This window comes from Sceloporus occidentalis, unplaced genomic scaffold, assembly GCF_023333645.1.
Source record: "Sceloporus occidentalis isolate IW3139 unplaced genomic scaffold, rSceOcc1.0.p SCAF_6, whole genome shotgun sequence".
In the NCBI taxonomy this organism is placed as follows: domain Eukaryota; kingdom Metazoa; phylum Chordata; class Lepidosauria; order Squamata; family Phrynosomatidae; genus Sceloporus; species Sceloporus occidentalis.
In genome coordinates this window covers 376,409-397,692 of record NW_028316986.1, presented here as the reverse complement: position 1 = coordinate 397,692, position 21,284 = coordinate 376,409, and the positions used below count along the sequence as shown (strand labels likewise).

The following is a 21,284-nucleotide window of genomic DNA, read 5'->3' as shown; positions in this document are numbered from 1 at the left end:
TGGGTGGGGTGCCCCCCCAACACACACACACACACACACACACAGAGTCACCGCCAGAGACAGACACAAAAGCATGGAGCACCAGAGGGAACCGTTTTTACTGACAGCAGCAAAAACCAGCTGCTGAGCGTCAGAAAGACAAGAAACAAGGACCAGGAAAATAGAACGCCTTCTTCTCGCAAACACAGAACGCAGAATGCAAAAACAGAGACAATGAGGCAAAAAAGACCATGGGGGGCTGAGACAAAACATTTTGCCCAGGCCCCCAAACAAGTGCCCTCCAAGCCAGAGGGATCAGATCTGGATGAGAAGGGCTGCCTGGAAGGGGGGACTATTTACCCCACAAAGATCCCAGCCCCCAGCTTTGGAACCAGAGATGGCTGCCTGCCCTCAGAATGGCCCCCATTGGAAGGGGGGGGGGTCTGTGAAGGGGCCTGGCCAGTGGGGCAGGGGGTGGGCTGGACTCTGTGCCCCAATCACCAGCTGGAACTGTCCAGAAGAAAGAAGGGCAGAAGTATTGGGGGGTGGAGGTTGTAGGGGGGAATGAGGGTGCCTCCTGAGGAGGGGGTGCAAGAGCGGCAGGGTGACCCCACTGCAGGGTCCCCACATGGCTTCATCTTTGGTGTCCCCCTCCCCAACACCTGAGATGGGTGGGCCAGAGGCAGGGCAGTGCCCCGCCATGGCCTCTTGTGCTTGGTGTTTCCGGAGGGGGGGAGAGAACTGTACCCCTCCCCAGAGATTGGCACATTCACAATACGGTAAAAGGAGCAGCATCGACCCCAGAGAGGGGGGTGCTCCAGAGTCAGGACAGGGCCCCAGGGCCCTTCTCCCAACAGACGCTGTTTGGCAGAAGCTGGCCCTGGGCAGAGCTGTATGAGCAGGGAAGGGCCTGAAGGAGGGTCCAGGAACACTCCTTTGGCTCAGGATCGCTGGGTGCCTTCTTCCCAGATCAGGGGGAGACCCCTATGAGCTTCCCACTTCCGCCTGTTTCCTCCATCCATCCATCCGTCCATCCATCTGTCTGTCTCAGAGGGATGTCTCCCGCAGGACGTAGGCATGGGCCCCGTCTTCTCGGACAAAGCCCTCCTCTGGCTCCTCTTCCTCGGGGTCAACCCCGGGGGGCAGCCCCTCCGGCAGTCCGTTCAGCATCCCGTTGCTGGTCTTCTCCGCGGCCAAGGAGGGGGGCAATGGGCAGCTCCCATCCTAAAAAGAAAAGGTCAGAGGTCCCCGGACCATCGCCACACAAAGCTAGCTCTGTAGGGCTCAAGTTCAAGCTGTCCCACAGACTGAATCTTTGGAATTTGGGACCCCTACTCAGTCCACTGTCTTCATGGCAGAAGTCTGGTGGGACGTGAGACAGGGCCTCCTGTGGGACTCCCTGCCAAGGGAGGCTTAGAATCATGGAGCTGGGAGAGACCTCAAGGTCCGCAAAGTCCAACTGGCTTTAACTGGCCTCCCCTCTTTGTCCTTCTGTTGGCAGGGAAGGAGCTTTTTTTATTCTCACAGGCATGTTTCCAAAGAACGGGCTTTTAACAGGGAGTGCTAGTGTTTTAAACTGTGCTTCTTACTGTTTTTAATCATTCCTTTAAACATACCATTAAGCTGCATGTTTTATTCATGTGCTTTAAGGAGTCATGGGAAGAGTGAACTCATCAGAAAAGACGGCAACGCTTGATAAAGCGAGGGGCATTGGGAGCCATCATGGTGTAGTAGTTTGAGTGCCGGACTATGGCTCTGGAGACAAGGGTTCAAATGCTGGCTTGGCCATTTAAATCCATTGGGGTGACTCTTGATAAGTCACACACTCTCAGCCTCGGAAGATGGCAGGGGCAAAGCCCTTCTGAAGAAACTTGGCATGAAAACCCCATGATAGGTTTGCCTTAGGGTTGCCATGAGTCGGAAACAACTTGAAGGCACACAACAACAACAAGCAGGGCAGCGGTGGGGGGCGCTTTGGAGGGACGCCACACTTCGCAGCCAACTGGGCGGCAATTTGCAACAACAGCGTTTTAAATTGTTTTTATTGCCCTGAACACTTTAATCTCTTTTTAAGATTAACCTTGTGTATGTTAAATGCAGCTCTACTGCATTTGTTTTTATTGGTTATCTGACGACCTTCAGTTTTGGGGGAAAGGTGAGATACGAAGTTTATAGCAGTAGAAATACCAATTGTGGTGGAAGAAATAACGCTAGTGATAAGACTAAGAATAATAGTGGCTTTCCAAATGTCACCTCTGGCTGCCCTCTCTGCCGTTTTCCCCACTGGATTCCCCCCAATATGAGAGCCCTGATTAAGTATTTGAAGAGGTGTCACATTGAGGAGGGAGCAAGCTTGTTTTCTGCTGCTCCAGAGAAAAGGACACAATGGAGCAATGGATGCAAGCGACAAGAAAAGAGATTCCCCCCTAATTTTTAGGAAGAACTTCCAGACAGTAAGGGCTGTTTGACAGTGGAACACATTTCCTCAATGGATGTTTTGGTGGAGTCTCCTTCTTTGGAGGTCTTTAAGCAGAGGCTGCATGGCCATCTGTTGGGGATGCTTTGATTGAGAGTTCCTGCATGGCAGAAGGGGGGTTGGACTGGGTGGCCCTTGGAATCTCTTCCAGCTCTATGATTCTAAGGTCAGCTCTTCCCCATTTCTCCATCCTTTAAGCTCCAGAACCAAATCTTTCCCCATACCTATGCAAGACGATGCACCAGATTCTGCAACAGGAGAAGGGATCCCTGGGGATTCCCCAATCTGGCTTAAGGGGGGTGTACTGTAGGGGAAACCCCTCCACTGAGACCACCCTGGCCGGAGGGGGGGATCCCTGGTGTTTGGACCCCTCATCAACAAGAAAGTATGGGGAAGGTCCTCTCCCTCTCCCCTCCATGAAGAGGGAAAGAGGGAAGGAAGCTGCCCTAGCATGGAGGGGGGGCTGCAGGGGGGTTAAAATTCCTTCCCCCCCACCCCCCCCATTCAGCACCACCTACAGAGTCAAGCAAAGGAGTTCTCGCTCCGCTTCAAGACTTTCTTCTTTGGGGCGCTGGGTGCAGCAACGGCCAGACTGCGTGCGAGACACAATGTTCTCTGTTATTTCAAAACACAGCGTATTATTCTGCACTGTTTTAAAATAACACAGCTAAGATAATATGCTTGGTGCCAGCCCTTGGCCTTGTGCCCCCCTCCCAGCCATACCATCCCAAACGCTCAAGACCTTCTTGGAAACTGAACCCAATCCCTCAGCTTCCAATTTATGATGACCCTTAAGCAAACCTCTCACAGAGTTGTCTTGGCAAGATTTCTTGAGAGGGGGGTTTGCCACCACTGCCTTCCTCTGAGGCTGAAAGCGTGTGATTTGTGCAAGGGCATCAAGTGAGTTTCCCTGGCCAAGGGAGAGATTAGAACCTTGGTCCAATGCTCCAACCATGAGGCCACTCTGACATGCAGCTGAGCAAAGAGATGCGACAGTCTGGAAGGAGAGCATCTTCCCCTTTCCATGATTCTTTCAGGAAGGGGACTCCAGAGAACGTAGGAAGCCATTTAGAGGGGTCCCTACCACTCCTTGAGACCCCCGCAACATGGCACAGGATTGCATGTGGGTGCAACAGGAGAGTGACCTCCACCCTTCCTGCCCACATTCCCCCTTTGTTTCAGGGGGAAATGGGGGCTCTCTAGAACATGGGTAGTGTCAATCCCAGGACACACACACACGGACACACATCTCTAAGGCCTCACCTCCGCAGGGTCTCGGACGCCGCAGCGCAGCTTCTTGTGGTACTTTGCAGGCAGGCAGAACAGCAGGCGGGGCAGGACTGGGAAGATGGTGTGGGGGTTCACATCCTCCCCCCGCATGGGGCCTGAGGGACCAAAAGAGACGGCAGTGGCGTGAGAGAAGGAGGAGAAGAGATGAATTCGGATAGCTAGGACACTGCTCTGAGGTCAACCCTGCTTGGCCGCATCAGAAGCCAGGCACCCACAGTCAGGCATGGTCACCTTTGCCCAAAGTCAACCTCAGAACACCAGGAGACCAGGCTGGGAAACACAGCTCCCCTGGCTTTCCAGGCTGCCCCCCACCCCCTTGGTTTGATTACGTTTTCACACACACAGTATTTCATAGAAAACTGAGACAAAAGTGCTGAAGTTGAACCAGGCAGGCTCCCCACCCTCCAATGAAGGAGGTGATTCAAACCACCCGGGAGTCAGTCCAGGTTGTGGCAGCCCCCAGGGTCTCTCTCTTTTACGCTCACACACATAGGATTTCCTAATCTGGGGGCTTTGGGGGATCCCATTCCCCCCAACCCTCAGGTGCCCCACATACGCACCGGTGAGCAGACTGACCAGGAGCCCCACGAGGATGACGGTGGTGGAGTTGTGGGCGCTGTACCATAAGTACGAGAGGTTGTAGAACTTCCGCAGCCCCGTGAGCCTAGAGGGGCCACAAAGAGAGCAAGTTGGCAGCCATTCGCGTCCCTCCCACCTCCACTTCCAAGGAGGGTCCCAGCATTCACACCTCCTCCTCCCCTGTGACTTGCAGGAGACGCAGCCTTCTCGGTGGGACAGTTGGAGGAGAAATGTTGGCAAGACTGGGCTAGACCAGACACCAAGAGTCGAGGACTCCATACAGAAGTCCTTTGAGTCTCCTTCAATTTAGTAGGACTCACATGGCCCTCAAGGTGTCCCTGGACTGGCCCTCCCAGCAGCCCCTGGCCAGTGTATGCCCAATGCGGAGGAATGCTGGGAGCATGAATCCAAAAACATCCAGACAAAGGCCACACAACTCCATCCCCAGATTAGAAGGATCTATGGGGTTGACCCAGGTGCAGGGCTCCCCTTGCCATTCCCATCAGCTGACCAGGACGGTCGGCAGGCTTTGCCAAAGGTCAGCATGTGGGGAATGTTTCACCATGTTGTTCTGCTTTGCTGCTCCTCTAACCCTGGTTTTACATTCACCGTTTGTTATCCTGACCATAGCCTCCAACCACAACTTCGCTGAAGGAAGGCTGATTTTGATCCGTTCCTTGCTTTAAAACATAAACCACCATCTACAAAGGTCTTCAGGCTGGTGAGCTCCTCAGCATGCCTCACAGCTTATCTCTGCTTCTGGGGAGACTTACTCTTCTCCTCCCCTCAATAAAACTTTGTCCAATTGGCCCCTCCATAATGGTTCTATATTGCTACTATTCTTACTAGTTTTAAATTGCCTTAAGTTTTATGTCCAGAACTGTGTCCATTTTGGGCACCACAATTCAAAAAGGATGTTGAGAAACTGGAGCCATGTGTCCAAAGGAGGGCAACTAAAACAACGAAGGGTCTGGAATCCATGAAGCCCTATGAGAAGAGACTGAGGGAGCGGAGTATTTTCAGCCTGGAGAAGAGAAAGTTAAGAGATATGATAGCTCTGTTTAAGTATTTGAAGGGATGTCACATTGAGGAGGGAGCAAGCTTGTTTTCTGCTGCTCCAAAGACTAGAACCCGGAACAATGGATGCAAGCTACAGGAAAAGAGATTCCACCTGAACATTAGGAGGAACTTCTTGACAGTAACACACTCCTTCCTCGAAGATTGTGGTGGAGTCTCCTTCTTTGGAGGGCCATCTGTTTGGGGTGCTTTGATTGAGGGTTCCTGCATGGCAAAATGGGGTCAGGGCCCTTCTTGGGGTCTCTTCCAATTCTATGATTCCAAGTGGTTTAATTTGCTTTACAATTGTTCTTGGATAGTTTGGTGTACTGGACTCCCAGCTTGTCCATGAAACCCACTGGGTGACCTTTGGCAAGTCAGATGCTCTCATCCTCAGGGGAAGGCAATGAAAACCTCCTCTGAAATCTTGCCAAGAAACCCCTATGATAGAATCATAGAGTTGGAAGAGACCGCAAGGGCCATCCAGTCCAACCCCATTCTGCCATGCAGGAACTCTCAATCAAAGCATCCCTGACAGATGGCCATCTAGCCTCTGCTTAAAGACCTCCAAAGAAGGAGACTCCACTACACTCCGAGGAAGGAGTTTGTTCCACTGTCGAACAGCCCTTACTCTCAGGAAGTTCCTCCTAATGTTGAGGTGGTGTCGCCTTAGGGTCACTGTAAGTCAGAATTGCCTTGAAGGCAAACTGCAACAACAACAAACAATTATTCTTACCATTTGAAACTAAACTGATTTTGTTGTATGATGCTCTAAGATCCTCTGATACAAACAACATGTAATTTTTTTTAATAAGTAGATTTTAATAAATAAACTGTTTCAGGAGAAAGTTGATCAAAATATTATTTTGGAGGCATTGAGCTGGGGACGGAGCCAGAGGAGACTCCCCAAATATCCGGAGGCAACTCCAGGAGGCAGGAAGCTGAGAGTACGCTCAGGGCCAAGGCCAGCCTGATTGCAAAAGCCGCCCAAGGCCTGGCCAGGGCTGGGGAGAAGGCGCTCAAAGTCCATGGGGAGAAAGGCCAGGATCCCGCTCCAGCTGCCTCAATCTGGTTAAACAAACGGCTGCAGCGACTTGCCCACAGAAGAGGAGGGCCATGGGGAAAAGTGTGTCCTAGGGGTGTGGGGGTCCACAAACAGGCATCCCAAAGGGAGGGAATGCAAGGCTTTCCTGGAGGCCATGCAGCAAAGCCCCCCCAGCCCCCTCCCACCCCCAGTTACCCCAGACCCCCCCCCAAACTGCAGCCACCCCCCTCTTCTCCTTCCATTACATGATTCTGCAAATGTACCGGCTGCCTTCTCTCTCAGAGGGCCACAGCACATCCCTCCAGCAAGACAACTCCAGAGGTGCAAACACCCTCAGCCCCAACCCCACTGCCAGTCCCTTCCTTTGGGGGCTACTGGGAGGCGCACCCACACCCCACACCTTTTACCTCTCTGGGGCTGTTGTCGATGTCAGCAGTGTTGTCATGACAGCCGTCGTCAGGTTCCCATCAAACGGGGGGGCGCTGGGCTTGGGGTGTGGGGTCTGCATGTTGGCAACAATGCCCCCAATGCCCACCCAAAACGCCATGGCCAGCCCAGCAGCCAAGCCAGTCACAGCACCCTGAAGGGAAGGAGAAGGAAAAAGGAGAGAGAATGAGGGGCCCTGATCCATGCTGTGCACCTCTAAGACTTACTCCTCTCTCCCCCAGCATCCCTTGGCAATGCCACCCTCGCTCTCGTGGATGACAGGAAAGAAAGAGTGCCAACCTCTGCTTAAATTTTATCCCACCCCTCATTTTGGGAAGGGAGCTGAGGGTGGGGTCATGAAAGTGGATCCAAGAACTTGGGGTGGGTGTGGGGTGCAAGGTTGCAGCAGCACCTACCGCAGAGTTGGCACAAGGAAAGAACATGCCAAGGCAGAAGAGCCCCAGGAGCGGACCCCCGACCATCCCAAAAATGCTGATGGCAGCCTAAGAGAGGAAGGGGGAAGGGATCATAGGAGGGTCTCCATATTTGAAGGCTCCCAAAATGTCCAGAAGGCAGGAGAGGACTGGACATTAGGAGGCCAGCCCAAGCCCCAGGACTGCCCATGTGTCAGGATGGAGCTTGGGAGGGGAGCCTAAATCCCCCCATGGCTTCCTCGACACCTCCCTCCCCATGGATGCCATTTAAGACACATTTGAAGCATTGTGGCCTCAATCCAGCTGCAAGTCTCCACTAGAGCAGCCCTGCTGAAACAGCAGCAAAGTGACACTTGTGCACGTTCCACAGGTTAGTGGATAATTCAATGTGTAATTCCCATTGCGTGTGTGTGGAGGGGAGCCACTAAGCCCAGAGGGGGGCAAGGTCTTCTTTTGGCCCTTCTACTCCCACTGCATAAACTCCTAATTCCTCCCTTATTTACACAACTTCAGAGGAGGAGGGCCTCTTGCACTCAGAACCTAATCCATGAGTTTCTTTTCGAAAAATGAAGAAATGCCTCTCCAGCTGGCTGATCCACACCCTTATGCCCACCTTTTTCTTTGTGGCCACTCTGGCCACCTTACCTGCAGCACGGGGCCCATCATGGAGGAGATGTAGGCCATGCCCAGGCAGAGGAGGCCATAGCCCAGAGCTGGGGGCAAAGCAGAGCTAGGATCAGGAAGAGGAAGGGAGGCTCCGAACCCAGAGCCAGGATGGAGAGCCACTGCCTCCCACTCTCTGCAGATTGAGGGTGGGGTGGGGCTGCACTGGACCCCTCCTCTGTCCCCCCAACCCCCTCTGACCCCCAAGAGGCTCTACGCACCTAGTAGTTTGGAGTAGAGGGTGGCACGTCCCTCCGGGATACTGCCCACGTAGGGGCGGATTAGGTCCTCCATGGTCACTGTTGCCAAGGAGTTGAAGGCAGAGGAGATGGTGCTGCCAGGAGGGGAGTGGAGAGTCAGCGGCAGAGCAGAGACAGGGCATGAGACCTGGCGGGCAGCCAAGAAAGCAGGGCAGCTGGGACGCTCACCTCAAGGAGCCGCTGAAGAGGCAGGCCACAAAGAGACCTGGAAGACCAGGCACCTCCTCCAGGACATCCATCACGAAGTAGAGGACCATCTGTATGGAGCCAGGGGAGGACAGTCAGTGCTGGGATTTGGACAGGGACAAGAGGGCACCCCCTTTGGTGGTTGACTGAGAGCTGGTGGGGGGCACGCAGGATGGACAACAGCAGCAGATGGGGTGGGTGGCAGCCAGTGGGGAGGTCCAGGAGTGCCCACCTTCTCCCTCAGCTGATAGCTCAGGCAAAACTGGTCAGCCCACATTGTGTGCCCTGCCCTGCCCTTCCCTGCCCTGCATGTGTGTGCATGAGGTGGCACGCATGAGTGTGGACCTGCTAGGTACAAGTGAGGAGGGGGAGCCAGCACCACAGGGCTGCACTAGGGCTGCTGGTGTCAGAAAAAAGGGGCCAACCTGGTCCGGGGAGGCCTTGCGCTGCGCCTCTGAGAGATGGTGCTCCTGGTAGTAGGCGAACATGACCAGGCCAGTCAGGCAGCTGAGGCAGAGGACGATCTGCTGGCAGGGGAAGACGGCATAGCAGGAGCTGCGGGGGTCAAGGGGGAAAGCCTCAGGGGCCCTGAGCCGGGAGAGCATCATACGCACATGCACACAGACACATGCACCCCATCCTGCCCTGCATGCATGCCTCCCAGCCCAGCCCAGCCCAGCCCCATAGGACTCACAGCACAGCCTGCTGCTCCGAGCGGGAACTCAGGTACCGCTGGACCTGTGCTTGGTTCACCCCGTAGAGCGAAAGCATCATGAAGACGCCCCCAAAGGCCAGCGTCCAGAAGGTGTGTCGCTCGTAAGGGTCCGGATTCAGGCTACAAAGGAAGGAGAGAAGAAAAATAATATGTGGTGATGTGGGACAGAAACAGCCTGGGACCTCAGTGATCAAAGGAGACCTCTCCCTACAAGTGGCCACCTGAGCAAGTCGATATACATTTATCAGAGGCGCATCCTCTGTGCCCCACCAGAGGGAGCAATATGAAGTGGGAGTGCATAGAAGAGGGCCCTCTTGGCTGTGGCAACCCAATGGTGGAATGCCCTCCCATCTGAGGTCTGCCTGGCACCAACACTGGTTTCTTTCTGGTGACAAGTCAAACTATGGCTTTTTACTAAGGCCCCTGGGGACAAATTCAATTCAAAATGTACAAGGTTTTAACTTTTTGTAGCATTCTAAGCTGTTTTAACCACTGTTTAATTTGTTTTTGTTTAATTTTGTTTTTGCACATGTGTCATGTGCCTTCAAGTCATTTCCAACTTATCACAAACCTAAGGTGAACCTATCATGGGGATTTCTTGGCAAGATTGTTCAGATGGGGGTTTGGTTTACCTTCCTCTGAGGCTGCGAAAGTGTGACTTGCTCAAGGTCAGACAGTGGGTTTCATGGCTGAGCTGGAACTTGAACCCTAGTCTCCAAGTGATAGCCCAGTGCTCAAACCACTACACCACACTGTTTTTTACCTTGTTTAAATTGTTTATGGCTTTCATCTGGAATTGTTTTAAAATGATAGAATCCTAGAGTTGGAAGGGACCCTCTAGGGCCATCCATTCCAACCTCCTTTTGTCTACATGCAGGACGACACCATCCAAGCCCTGCTTAAAAAAGCCTCCAAAGGAGACTCCGCCAATATCCCAGGCAGCATATGCTACTGTTCTTCCTAACGTTTAGGTCTCCTGTAGCTTGAATTCCTTACTTTAAAGATTTGAAGGGAATATATATATTGAACCAGAGAGGACACAAACCCGAGCCTGCTCCAGAAACTCAAACACAGAGCAATGGATTCAAACTACAGGAAAAGAGATTACGCCTCAACATTAGGAAGAACTTCCTAATAGTAAGAGCTGTTCAGCAGTGGAAATATGCAGCCTTGTAGTGGAGTCTCCTTTAAACAGAGGCTGGATGACCATTGTCACAGGGAGGGCCTGGACGGTGTCTTCCTGCATGGCAGAAGGCGGCTGGATTGCCCCTTGGGATTCTGTGATTCTATGTTTGCTTCTTAACCTTCTCTTTCCAGGATAAACCTAACCATCTCCCTAAGGCACTCCTTGTTTAATTTCTTTACACTGCAGGGTAACAGAAGAGATCTTACAATAAGGAGCAGGATATAAATATTGGAACTTATAAATAAATTAGAATTGGAGAGGCACAGAGCAGGCAAATGGTGGGTGTGTGCACAGGCACTTGCTTCTCCCTCCCTTCTCACTGCCCAGAGTACAGAGGGGGCACCCCATCTGAGGGGCACTCAGTCCACACAGGAGGGAAGAGACCCCCTCCGTCCAACTGCCAGACCCCACTTACTCAATCCCCGACACTCTGCCCTGCTCAGATGCCAAACGCCAGACGCGGCCCATGCCGCCCACCTTGATGGTGCCCACTACAATCACAGCCACCTGCCCCGCGAACATGACGAAGGTCTGGAACACATCCGTCCAGATCACAGCCCTGAGGCCGCCCTGCAGGGGGGGAAGCAGGAGGCATGGGGTAAACACAGTCAGTTTAGGGGGGCAGAGGGGCTCATAGGGGGCAGTGAGGGCAGGAGAGGCCTCTGTGCCCAGGGGGCTGCTCCACCCTCCAGTCCTCCAGGATGGGCAGAGGAAGGACCCTGGGGGAGGGTCTGAGCCTGCCAGCCCCCAGCCCCACGCCAAACCCACAGCAGGACCTAGCAGACTCACCAGGGTGGTGTAGAGGGTGCAGACCAGGCCGATGGTCAGGACAGATACCCAGAGGTCAAAGTTTGTCACTGCAGCCAAGAAAGGAAAATCCCCTCAAGAAATGCTATGTGGGGGTGGGGGACTGAGTGCCCCCCCAGCAGGACTGCGGCTGAGGGAGACCCTCACCTACTCTCCCCGCCCAGTGTTCCCCTCCTTAACCCAGTTGCTTGTGGGTTTCGCAGCAGAGAAGGCAGCAAAGGGTGTCCCTCCACTTGCAATGTCAGGAAGAGGGTGGGCACCTGGCCCCTCCAGGGCCTTCAGGATCAGGGCCCCTGACTCACCTGCATTGAGCGCCAGCGCAGGGGCATAGAGGACCACCCCCATGTACACCACCTGTGGGGAGAAAGGCAGTCCTGCAACTGAGTGGACCTCACTCACCAGCTCCCCACATGGCTGGAAGGAGCCTCCAGGGAAAGGGGGGCAGTGGGTCATCGTCTACCCCACAAGGGCCACAGAACCCTCTCAAGCTGATTTCCTCCCTTAAAGAGCTGGAACTTCAGTTGCTTTTATTATTACAGTCTGGCACTTTTCTAAAACACCCATTTTTCCACCGCTGAAGATCTCCCTTACTTTCTTTCCTCACAAGAGCCCTGTGAGGTAGGTTAAGCTGTGAGAGAGTGACTTAGTCTATGGCAACACCCCAGTGGAGGCATGGGACGTCAAGGCCTTGAGGAATTTGAATCCAGGCCTTTGCCCTACTGAAGGTTAAGAGGTGATATGACAGCACTGTTTAAATAATTGAAAGGGTGTAATTTTGAGGATGGAGCAAGCTTGTTTTCTGCTGCTCCAGAGTTGGACATGAAAGAACGGATGCAAGCTACAAGAAAAGAGATTCCAGCTCAACATTTGGAGGAACTTCCTGACAGTAAGGGCTGTCCAATAGTGGAACACACTCCATCAGATATTTTGGTAGAGTCTCCTTCTTTGGAGATTTTTAAAGAGAGGCTGGATGGCCATCTGTCGGGGATGCTTTGATTGAGAGTTCCTGCATGGCAGAATAGGGCTGGACTGAATGGCCCTTGTGGTCTCTTCCAACTCTATGATTCTATGAAGGCAGAGAGGTGAGCGAGTTGGGGAGGGAGCTTCAGAAAGGCTGAGGAGGACAAAAAGAGTCCTCCGTCACGGGTGGAGATCCTGTCACAACCCATCCCCAAGTGCTGCTGGACTGTAACTCCCATCATACTTCACCACTGACTCTGCTGGGAGCTACAATCCAAGCCCCTTGCTGGACTAAATGGTGCTGGTGAGGGGGCAGCATGGTAGCTTAGGAGGAGACAGAAAGTGGAACTAGGTGAGGGCGACTCAAGTATCTTGAGTTGGAGAAAAAGAAGGGTTCAGGGGAATGAAGAGAGGAAACATGAACTGGGGAGGCAGAGAGAGCGAAGGTCCCGTTTCCTGGGCATATTCCCTGGTCCTTCCCCAGAGGTGTTTGGTGGCCTCTGATGGGATGGGGCTGCTGGCCCAGAAAGCAAGGGACCAGAGACCTGAAGCAGAGGTGGAAAAGGGGATGAATATGATGCCCCCATCCCTCTCCAAAATACAGACACAGAGGGAGGGCGAGGGAAGATGTGGACTCACCATCTGGAAGATGAAGGTGGCTGTTCCACAGACCCTCACAGCTTTGTTGAATCGCAGCTCCAGGTACTGCCAGGGGGAGGGAGAAAGAGAAGGGGTGAGAGAGGTGGGGGCAGTAGGGAAGGGGGTTTGACAAGCAGTAAGGCCAAGAACCCAGTGCTTGGGACTCCCAGCCAGGGCTCCCCATTCAGAGGAGGGAAACTATGACCCAGGTGGGGTAAAAGGACAGACAGCCACGGGGATCCACAGCCATCCTGTGACTGAGGCAAGCAGGAAGACTCAATTGGGGCAGCTAATGAATCCCATGAGATGAGGCCACAGAGCAGTGGGGTGAGGGAATGCCCTGCCCTATAGTGCTGCCCCAGGGACTCCTCCTCTCCAGTGTTCTTGTGTTGAGCCAGAGCATGCAGAGGGCACCATCTTGCCTGCGCTCAGGGTCTGAATAAATGCAATGCCATACTTTACCCAGCTCTCTTGCGAGGCAGCATGGAGTGCAGCAGGACAGCCACATTTATGTGGGTACACAAACATGGCTATCCTGCTGCACTCCAGACTGCCATGCAAGACAGAAAGAGAAAGTATGGCTTTGCATTTATTCAGACCCTGACTTTTGCCCAAAAGGCCTTGTGCTGGTTTTATTGCAAAGCTGTGCAAGTTTTATTCCAAAGAAGCATATGCCATTCTTTTAAAAACACCTCTGTTCCAGAGCAATTGTGCAAGGAGAGACTTCCATGCCCCCCTCCCCTACTTTCAGTGGCCAGAGCAGGCAGATTTCAAGCACAGCATTGAAAACCAGAGCGTTGAAGACCACCAAGCAGAGCCAAGGGCAAAATAACAGGCACCAGGCAGAGCCAGATGCAAAGCATGGCACTGACTTGCCAGCGGGCCAGTTAAAAACCTCCAGTTGGGAGACTGCAGTACGGGGGGGTGGGGGGGGGTGTCCAACAGGGAACTCAGAAAATGCTTCAGCAAAGCCTAGCTCCATCAACACTTATATTTGCAAGTGAGGAACATCACGGTGGGGATTACTTGAAACTGGTGGCTTTACAAAACAGCAAACTGCACCAGCAGAATTCAACACAAGGACTCATTTTACAAGTGGGAGACACTGAGGCTCAGAAAGAGAGTCTGTGCCCTCTGGTCAGGCAAGGAGGTTTGTGCAGGACTGGAGCTGTTCTGCTGAGTTGTATTGGGGAATGAACTACACACAGTCATCTAGGAAAATGCTGCCCAAAGTTGTATTCTGTGGACTGGTTCTGATCCACAGGCCATCAAGTGGGTACTGGCCCACAGGACAGAAAGAAACACCAAAGAATGACACGACACAGATCTGTTTCTGATCCCTGGCAAAATGTGGGGAAATGCCACTCTGCCACATAAGACAGCTTTGGAGCTGTGCTTCTCAAGGGAGTGTCCCTCCCTTCTCCTCAAACTACAAAACCCAGCATGGGATAAGGTGCCACAGGGGTGCTATTTGATGTTCTTTTGTTGTCTGTTTTATTGAATCATTTCCTGTATTGCTATGTATTTTATATGTATTATCCTACTAGAGAGGCCCCTTCCCCACCACCGCTCCCTTTGAGTCGTGTCTTTTTAGATTGCAAGCCCGAGGGCAGGGAACCGTCCAATTAAAAAGACTGCATGTACAGCGCTGTGTAAATTTACAGCGCTTTATAAATAAAGGTTAATAATAATAATAATAATAATAATAATAATAATAGTGTAGTGCAGATGTACTCCAAGTGCCAGAAGGCAGAGCACAAAGACAGCAGGAAACCTGTCTGACCCGATGTGGGGTAATTCCAGAACCTGCTCCCGTGGCAGCTCACCTCTGCCCTGCCCCACTCTCCCACAAATGGTGCCACTCACCTCATAGGTGCTGGTCAGGCGCAAGCGGTAGAAAACAGGGATGAAGACGTGGGCTGGGATGAGGAGCCCCAGGAAGTAGGAGCAGCCCAGGAACCAGTATTCGGTCCCAAAGCGGTAGATCTCTGCGGGAACACCCAGGATGGCCACAGCCGACTGGAAGGTGGCCAGCAAGGACAGGGCCACAGGCAGGAAGCCCATGCTGCGGTTGGCCAGCAGGAACTCCTGGACTGTGCGCTGCTTCCCCCCGCTGAGTGCATGGAAAAGCCCAATGCCCGCTGAGAAGACCAGCAGCAGCACAAAAATGGCATAGTCCACTACCCCAAACTTCCCTGTAGATGGCATACTGTGGCCACTGTGGCTCCTACTGCCCAGCAAAGCACCTGCTGGATGTGCCAGTTATTGGCTCCTAAACATCCCTGGGGGAATGTCCATGCCCGGCAGGATAGCCGAGCTGAATTCCACGGTGGCACCAGGCAGCTCAGTCATTCTCTGTTGCTGCCAAGGCAGGAGGCAGCTCATGCCCGGAGAACCAAGATGGCTCTCCACATCCAGGACTCTGCTGAGGCTGCCATGGCCACGATCTGGAAGAGACAGAAAGAGAGGGGTAGATGAGCAGCAGAAGGCAATCCAGGGATGGACATTCCCTCTGGCCTCTTGAGAGCTGCCTACCAACCTTTCCTTGGGCGCAACTTGCCTCAGTCGCAAGGAAGCAGCTGGGAAAGTCTCCCTGGCCCAGCAAGTGCTGGCAGGGACCCAGGAAGGGTGGGTGGTGGCCACCCACCATAACTCCTTCTGGCCAAGAGTGCTTCTGGCTCTCAAATGCAGAGGTTTGAAAATGAGGGCCAACCCCACCCAGGCCACGCAGAAGGCGAGCAAGTGGAGGGAGCCAGGACAGGCTAGGAGGCTCCCTGTTGGGTGAATTAGAACCCAGGCCAAAGCACACAGCGCTAGCGGCCCAAGAGCAGCAGCGCCGCTCAGGCGGATCAGCAGGTGGTGGCACCACCACAGGATCCTTCCAGCCTCGAGAGCCGCGTCTCCCCCTTGGCTGACCTGACTGGGCTAGTGTTTGCCCTAGAGCAACAACCAGGAGGACAGGCGCCGGAGGAGAGGCCTCACATGCCCCACTCCCACCAATGGCTAAAGGGACAGATAGACTGGACTGCTATGGACTGCCTGGTTTTGGATGCAGAGCATGTTACCTAGTGGTTACAGAAGGGAGGGAGGAAGGGGCCTGCAAAGACTCCCCCCCACACACTCTCACTGGCAAGCATATTGGCACTTTCTTATTGACACAAGCTGTCCTGTGCCAGGGGCTGCACCCCTCCAGACACCAGGTAGGCGCTCACCTGTTGGAAGGCCCTTGAACATCAGTCAGACTAAACTAGCCACTTCCCTGCACACAGAAAGCTAGCTCTCGGGGAGATGTCTGCCCCAACAGTTCATTTTTCATATCCAAGGCATTCCCTCTGTCTGTCTGTTTGTTCAATCATGGGGGGAGGGCTTGTCCCCCCACCTGGAGTCCATGGGTAGAATTCCCCACCATAGACTGATAGAGTTGGAAGGGACCCCAAGGCCCATCTAGTTCAATCCCATTCTGCCATGCAAGAACTCTCAGTCAAAGTATCTTGACAGATGGCCATCGAGCCTCTGTTTACCCACTTACAAGCTAAGGAGAAAAACTAGGGCGAGACAGGGAAGGCCTGTGTCTGCTTGCTCCAACCACTAGGTAACATCTTCAAAACTGGCCCAGTCCCCCATCCTCCTCTCTTGAAGGCCCAGCTCATAGAGTTGGAAGAGAGCCCAAGGGTCATCCAGACTAACCCTATTCTGACATGCAGGAACACAGAATCAAAGCACCCCCGACAAATGGACATCTAGCCTCTGTTTAACCTGGGTCAGACAAGGAAAGCTGAGCCACACAGAAACCACAACATCTTTTTGCAAAGAAAGGAACCAGGACAGGTAGGCAGGCAGTGGGCTCAGCTCACTCTACAAAGTCTACAAAGCTGGCAGGAGTGGCAATCCCAAAACAAGCCTGTTTCTGGGGACAAGGCCTGGCCAGGGCTCGGAGGCTGTGGAGATGCCAGGCTGCCCTCCAGGACTCGGGACCCCAGGCTGCAGAAGGACCATGAAGCCCACCATCCTCCCCCCACCCACCCCTTGGCATGCAAAGCCAAAAAAAAGAAGCCCTGGCAGATGGGGGGAGACCCTCAGGGTGGACTTGTGTTCAGAAGGAAGTGCCAAAGTCAGTCAGCCTCTGTTATTCTGCTCCCTTTGCAGGCTCTCCTCCAAGCACAGCTGAGAAAATAAGCACCTAAGGATCCAAGGAGTGAGGATGCATTATCCAAGCGGGGCGGGCAGAGGGTGAGGTGCCCCCCCCAGTACTGGGAAAACTGAGGCAGGCTTCGGTTGCAGGAAGATTACCCAAAACACAACTGACACAGTGCAGTTGCCCAGCTGATGCCCAGCTGCAGTTCCCAGCACCCACAAGCCTCACAGGTGATGTTGAGGGATGATGGGAGGAGGAGTCCAGCAACACCTGGAAGGGCACATGTCTTCCACCCCAAGAGGCCACAAGGAGGGAAGTAAGAGGGAAGGGAGCAGTGAGGGCTGGGTCTCTGTGAAACACAGAATTCTGAGTCCACCCAAACTGCTCCATGCTCTGCAGACCTGAGAGGCAGCTGCTCAGCAAAGGCAGCCTGGCTCCAAGGGCTTGCAAAGCACACAAGAGGACAGGCCTCTCCTCCAGAGCTCTTTGGCCCCCAGGCAGCCAGAAGGCCAGAAGCCCACTCCTCCGTCCCTTGCCCAGAGGGGGGTGACCAAGCAGAGAACTGGCCAGGAGAAGGGGAAATGTCCTCTCTCCCATCAGGGGCTCCTGTCTGCAACCCAGGCACAGGGACAGCCAAAGTGGCTTTTTATGGAGGGGGTGGCACTGTGGAGGAGGGATATGTGTGTGCGTGTGTGCATGCCAAGGAACACAGCAGTGCATAGTTCCTGGGATTAAGGGGCACAGGAGGGAAGGCGGAGGGAGCGGGCCTTGGATTGCCCAAGACTTGCCTGGGCTCAGAAGTCCACAGGGGAAAGCTCTCAGGAGCTGGTGGGGAGGGAAGGAAAGAAAGAAAGAAAGAAAGAAAGAAAGAAGGAAAGAAGCAAACTCTCTCCCCTCCTTCACCCCACAAGTGCCCCCCACCCGTGTTCCAGTCGCACCCCCTTCTGGGAAATGTGTCCCCCATCCTGTGGGTCTTGAGCTGGAAAAAGGGCTCCCCTCTTCCAGATGTTGCAGGAGGGAGGGAGGATTCGGCACATCTGCATTAAGGAGCCCTCCCCCACTTTAAGCGCCACTGCAGCCTCCCCCCCCCCCCACATCTCAAGGGGCTACTTTGGGCCTCTTGTGGGGCAGCCACAACACCCCCCAGGAGGGGAGGAAAGAAGAGATGGGTTTTGTTAATTGGATGCCCCCTCCCCCTTCCCCAGGGGGGCTTCCAGGGCTGAGTGAGGGATCTCCTCTCCCCCAGGAACAATGGGGGCACAAACTCTTTCTCCCACCAGATCTGGGGCTGCCCTCATGCCCTCCACATACACCCCCCCAAAAAAAATTGGCCACAAGGAGGAAGGCCAGTGGCTCAGCCCAGTGGGGTTTGGGCACAGGCTTGGCCGCCCCACACACAGCCCCTCAAGCCCTGGAGACCCATGACCCCCTCAAACCATGGGAGGGCAGACAGGGGGAGCAAGGCTCTCTGGGGCTTCCCAGGACAAGGGTCATGGGAGGGGGTTTGGCTGGCTAGTGGCTTCTCCCTCTTCCGACTCGGGGGGGGGGCTCTCCCCAAGAATAATGACAGCTGAGGGGGGCTCAACCCCTAATTCTGGGGCTGCTCCCATCCTCTCCATCGCCCCCTCGCCAGATGTCTGGCCACAAGGGACGCCCCACAAGCCGCTCCACAGGCCCCCCAACCAGGGAGCCTCCCCCGGGCAGAGAGGGGCCGGGCAAGGGCCAGTTGGACCCCCAACCCTGCGACCTCAAGGTCTCGTCCTGCCCCACCTGCTCCAATGGGCTGGGCTCCTCGGGGCTGGCCCAGGGAGGGGAGGGCAGAGGCTCTGAGGGTCCCTTCTCCGGCGGAGGGTGGGGTGCTGGGTGCTGGGTTCGAGTCTCTCCCCCAGAGAGGGGACCGGTTAAAGGATGGAAGGGAAGGAGAGCCGCCCCGTTGGACTGCCAGCCAGAGAGAGGGCGGGGAAGCGGGAAAGGTGCCCCTGAGCATGTGCAGACCTCCACTCCTGACCAAAGGGCCGGCGGCGGCGTCTGCTCCTGCTAGAGCTTCGCTCTGCCTCTGACATGCCAAGGGCAGGCAGCCAGGCGCCGTCTGATGACGTAGGAGACCGGCAGCCAATCAGAGCGGGGAGGGCGGGAGCGAGTTGCAGGGAGGCGTAAAGGTCCTCCTTGGAAATGGCGGCCGATGACGTAGGGGCCGGCAGCCAATCAAAACGGGGAGGAGGCGCGCTGCGGTGGGGTCAAAGGTCACCCTTGGAAATGGCGCCGAGGGCTCCGTCTTTCCCTCGAAGAAGGCTTGCTTCTGGCGTCTGAAGGCGGCGCCGAGCTGGGAGAGCGGGATCCGAGTCAAGGGCCCCCGGGGAGACCGAGGGGAAGGGCCTGGCGGGCGCCCCCGCAGGGCTCTCCTGGCCCGGCCTCCCCAGTCGCCTCTTTCAACCGAGTTCTGTGGGGATCATGTGGTTAGCCACAGAGTCCATGACTGTGGCTTCTCTAGGAATATCCCGAGAGGACACTTCGCTGGGCATTTGTTGCTCCTCCAGCGCCAGTCTATGGCCAGGAGTTGCCCTTCTCAGCCTGCGCTCCAAGGACCCTTTCGCAGCATGAGGGGCTGTATTGAAGGGTCACCTCCTAAAAAAGGTTGAGAAGCCCTGGCCTAGGCCAAGGGAAGTGACAGGGCACTCTATCCTGCCTGGGTCAGGCCTCACCTGGGATAAGAAGGAGGCTGAGAAAGGAGGGGGGGCAGAATGGGGAAGGGCCAGGACCCCATGAAGCCTGATCAGGGCAGAAGAGAAGGATAAGGGCTGTCACGCTGAGGATGGAGCAAGACTGTTTTCCGCTGCTCCAGAGAATAGGAGACAATGGAGCAATGGATTCAAGCTCCAGGAAAAGAGAGTCCAGCTCAGCCTTGGGAGGGACGCTCTTTCCTTCCTTGGAGATTTTGGTGGGAAGCCTTTGAAGAGAGTCTGGATGGCCATCTGCCAGAGTGCTTTGGTAGAGAGTTCCTGCATGGCAGAGGAGTCGCAGCGGATCAGGGCCCTTCTTGGGTCTCCTCCCGCTCTAGCATTCTATGAAAGATGTTCAAGCTGCTCCTCTTTTTTGTGGTGCAGGAATCTCTTCCGCCGCTTCCCTTCTTATTTCTGCCTCTGGTACCAGAGTTTCCCAAATGCATTGACTTTGTTAACTAAGGAAACCCTGTAATTGTGGAGAGTAGAAAAGGCCCTCCGCTTGCTGTCCTCTTTTTGGAGGGCAAGGGCTTTCTAGTGTAGCTTCTAGTCTCCTTCCTTGGAGACCTTTAAGCAGAGGCTGGATGGCCATCTGTCAGTGGGGATGCTTTGATTGAGAGTTCCTGCATGGCAGAATAAAGGGGGCTGGACTGGATCAGGGCCCTTCTTGCCGTCTCTTCCAACTCTACGATTCTATCTCTTCGGGGATAAAAGGCTGTCTTTCCAGCAGACGCCGCTAGATGGCGGCAAGTGAGCGAGGACGGCACTAGCTCGGCTCCCATGGCGACCGCGTGACGAATAGGGGCGTGCCGCGCAGCGCCACGTGACGGTTCACGTGAGGACCAAAATGGCTGCGCCCAGCTGGCCTTTCTCCTCCGGAGCCCCTTCGAGGCTCCTCGCCTTCCTGGCCGCCTTCCTCGCTGGGGCCTCGCCGGGAGCCCTGGGCAGCGGAGGGCCGGAGAGGGAGAGGGCCTCCTCATGGCTCTGCGAGGGCGAGTGCTGCGCGGGTCCGGCGAGGAAGGGCTCTGCGGTAGCCGCCTTCTGCGCAGGACGGGGGCCGGGAGCGGCGCTGAGGGGACGCTGCTGCCTCGAAGGACAGGCGGCGGTGATGGTGGGGTGAGTCTCGCCGCCCCTCGGTGGCTCCCTCCACCTTCGCCGGGGAGACAGAGGCCCTGGATGAGGTGGGGAAAGGCCAATAGCAAGCCCCACCACTCTGTTTACCTGAGGGAACGCCCCTCTAGGAACCCCCAGGTCCTCCAGGGCAACTCTATGGCCAGCGTCTCCCAAAAGATATTCATAGGGTCACCCTGCAGGACCTGCAAAGGCCCAGATGAGTGTCTTCTCTAGGAACCCCCAGGTCCTCCAGGGCAACTCTATGGCCAACGTCTCCCAGAAGATATTCATAGGGTCACCCTGCAGGACCTGCAAAGGCCCAGATGAGTGTCTTCTCTAGGAACCCCCAGATCCTCCAGGGCAACTCTATGGCCAGCGTCTCCCAGAAGATATCCATAGGGTCACCCTGCAGGACCTGCAAAGGCCCAGATGAGTGTCTTCTCTAGGAACCCCCAGGTCCTCCAGGGCAACTCTATGTCCAACGTCTCCCAGAAGACATTCATAGGGTCACCCTGCAGGACCTACAAAGGCCCAGATGAGTGTCTTCTCTAGGAACCCCCAGGTCCTCCAGGGCAACTCTATGGCCAGCGTCTCCCAGAAGATATTCATAGGGTC

The 21,284-nt window shown here is 54.9% G+C and overlaps 2 protein-coding genes across 5 annotated transcripts in view; one reads left to right on the top strand and one right to left on the bottom strand.

Annotated features, from left to right (window-relative positions):
* Positions 1–79: 79 nt before the first annotated feature.
* On the bottom strand, positions 80–18,857 carry SLC5A6 (solute carrier family 5 member 6). 4 transcript variants are annotated; one of them, XM_089528635.1, is made up of 16 exons: positions 18,607–18,857; positions 14,568–15,148; positions 12,702–12,767; positions 11,405–11,456; positions 11,085–11,152; positions 10,711–10,865; positions 9,089–9,229; positions 8,820–8,949; positions 8,377–8,465; positions 8,170–8,282; positions 7,931–7,998; positions 7,268–7,354; positions 6,833–7,005; positions 4,306–4,409; positions 3,719–3,840; positions 80–1,203 (listed from the first exon to the last, which is right to left on the bottom strand). In XM_089528635.1, the coding sequence occupies exons 2-16, from the start codon at positions 14,907–14,909 to the stop codon at positions 1,027–1,029; spliced, it is 1,887 nt and encodes a 628-aa protein (XP_089384761.1). In that variant the 5' UTR covers positions 14,910–15,148; positions 18,607–18,857; the 3' UTR covers positions 80–1,026. The 4 variants fall into 4 exon arrangements, with proteins under 4 accessions (XP_089384761.1, XP_089384762.1, XP_089384763.1 ...); XM_089528636.1 differs by lacking the exon at positions 7,268–7,354; XM_089528637.1 differs by lacking the exon at positions 80–1,203 and having other exon boundaries at positions 3,725–3,840; positions 4,322–4,409.
* Positions 18,858–20,403: 1,546 nt separating this feature from the next.
* The window catches only part of LOC149310281 (all-trans retinoic acid-induced differentiation factor-like), a 44,042-nt gene continuing 43,161 nt past the window's right edge, over positions 20,404–21,284 (top strand). The window contains exon 1 of the mRNA XM_089528365.1: positions 20,404–20,672. Coding sequence (XP_089384491.1) covers positions 20,404–20,672 — 269 coding nt within the window. The remainder of the gene's footprint in view (positions 20,673–21,284) is intronic.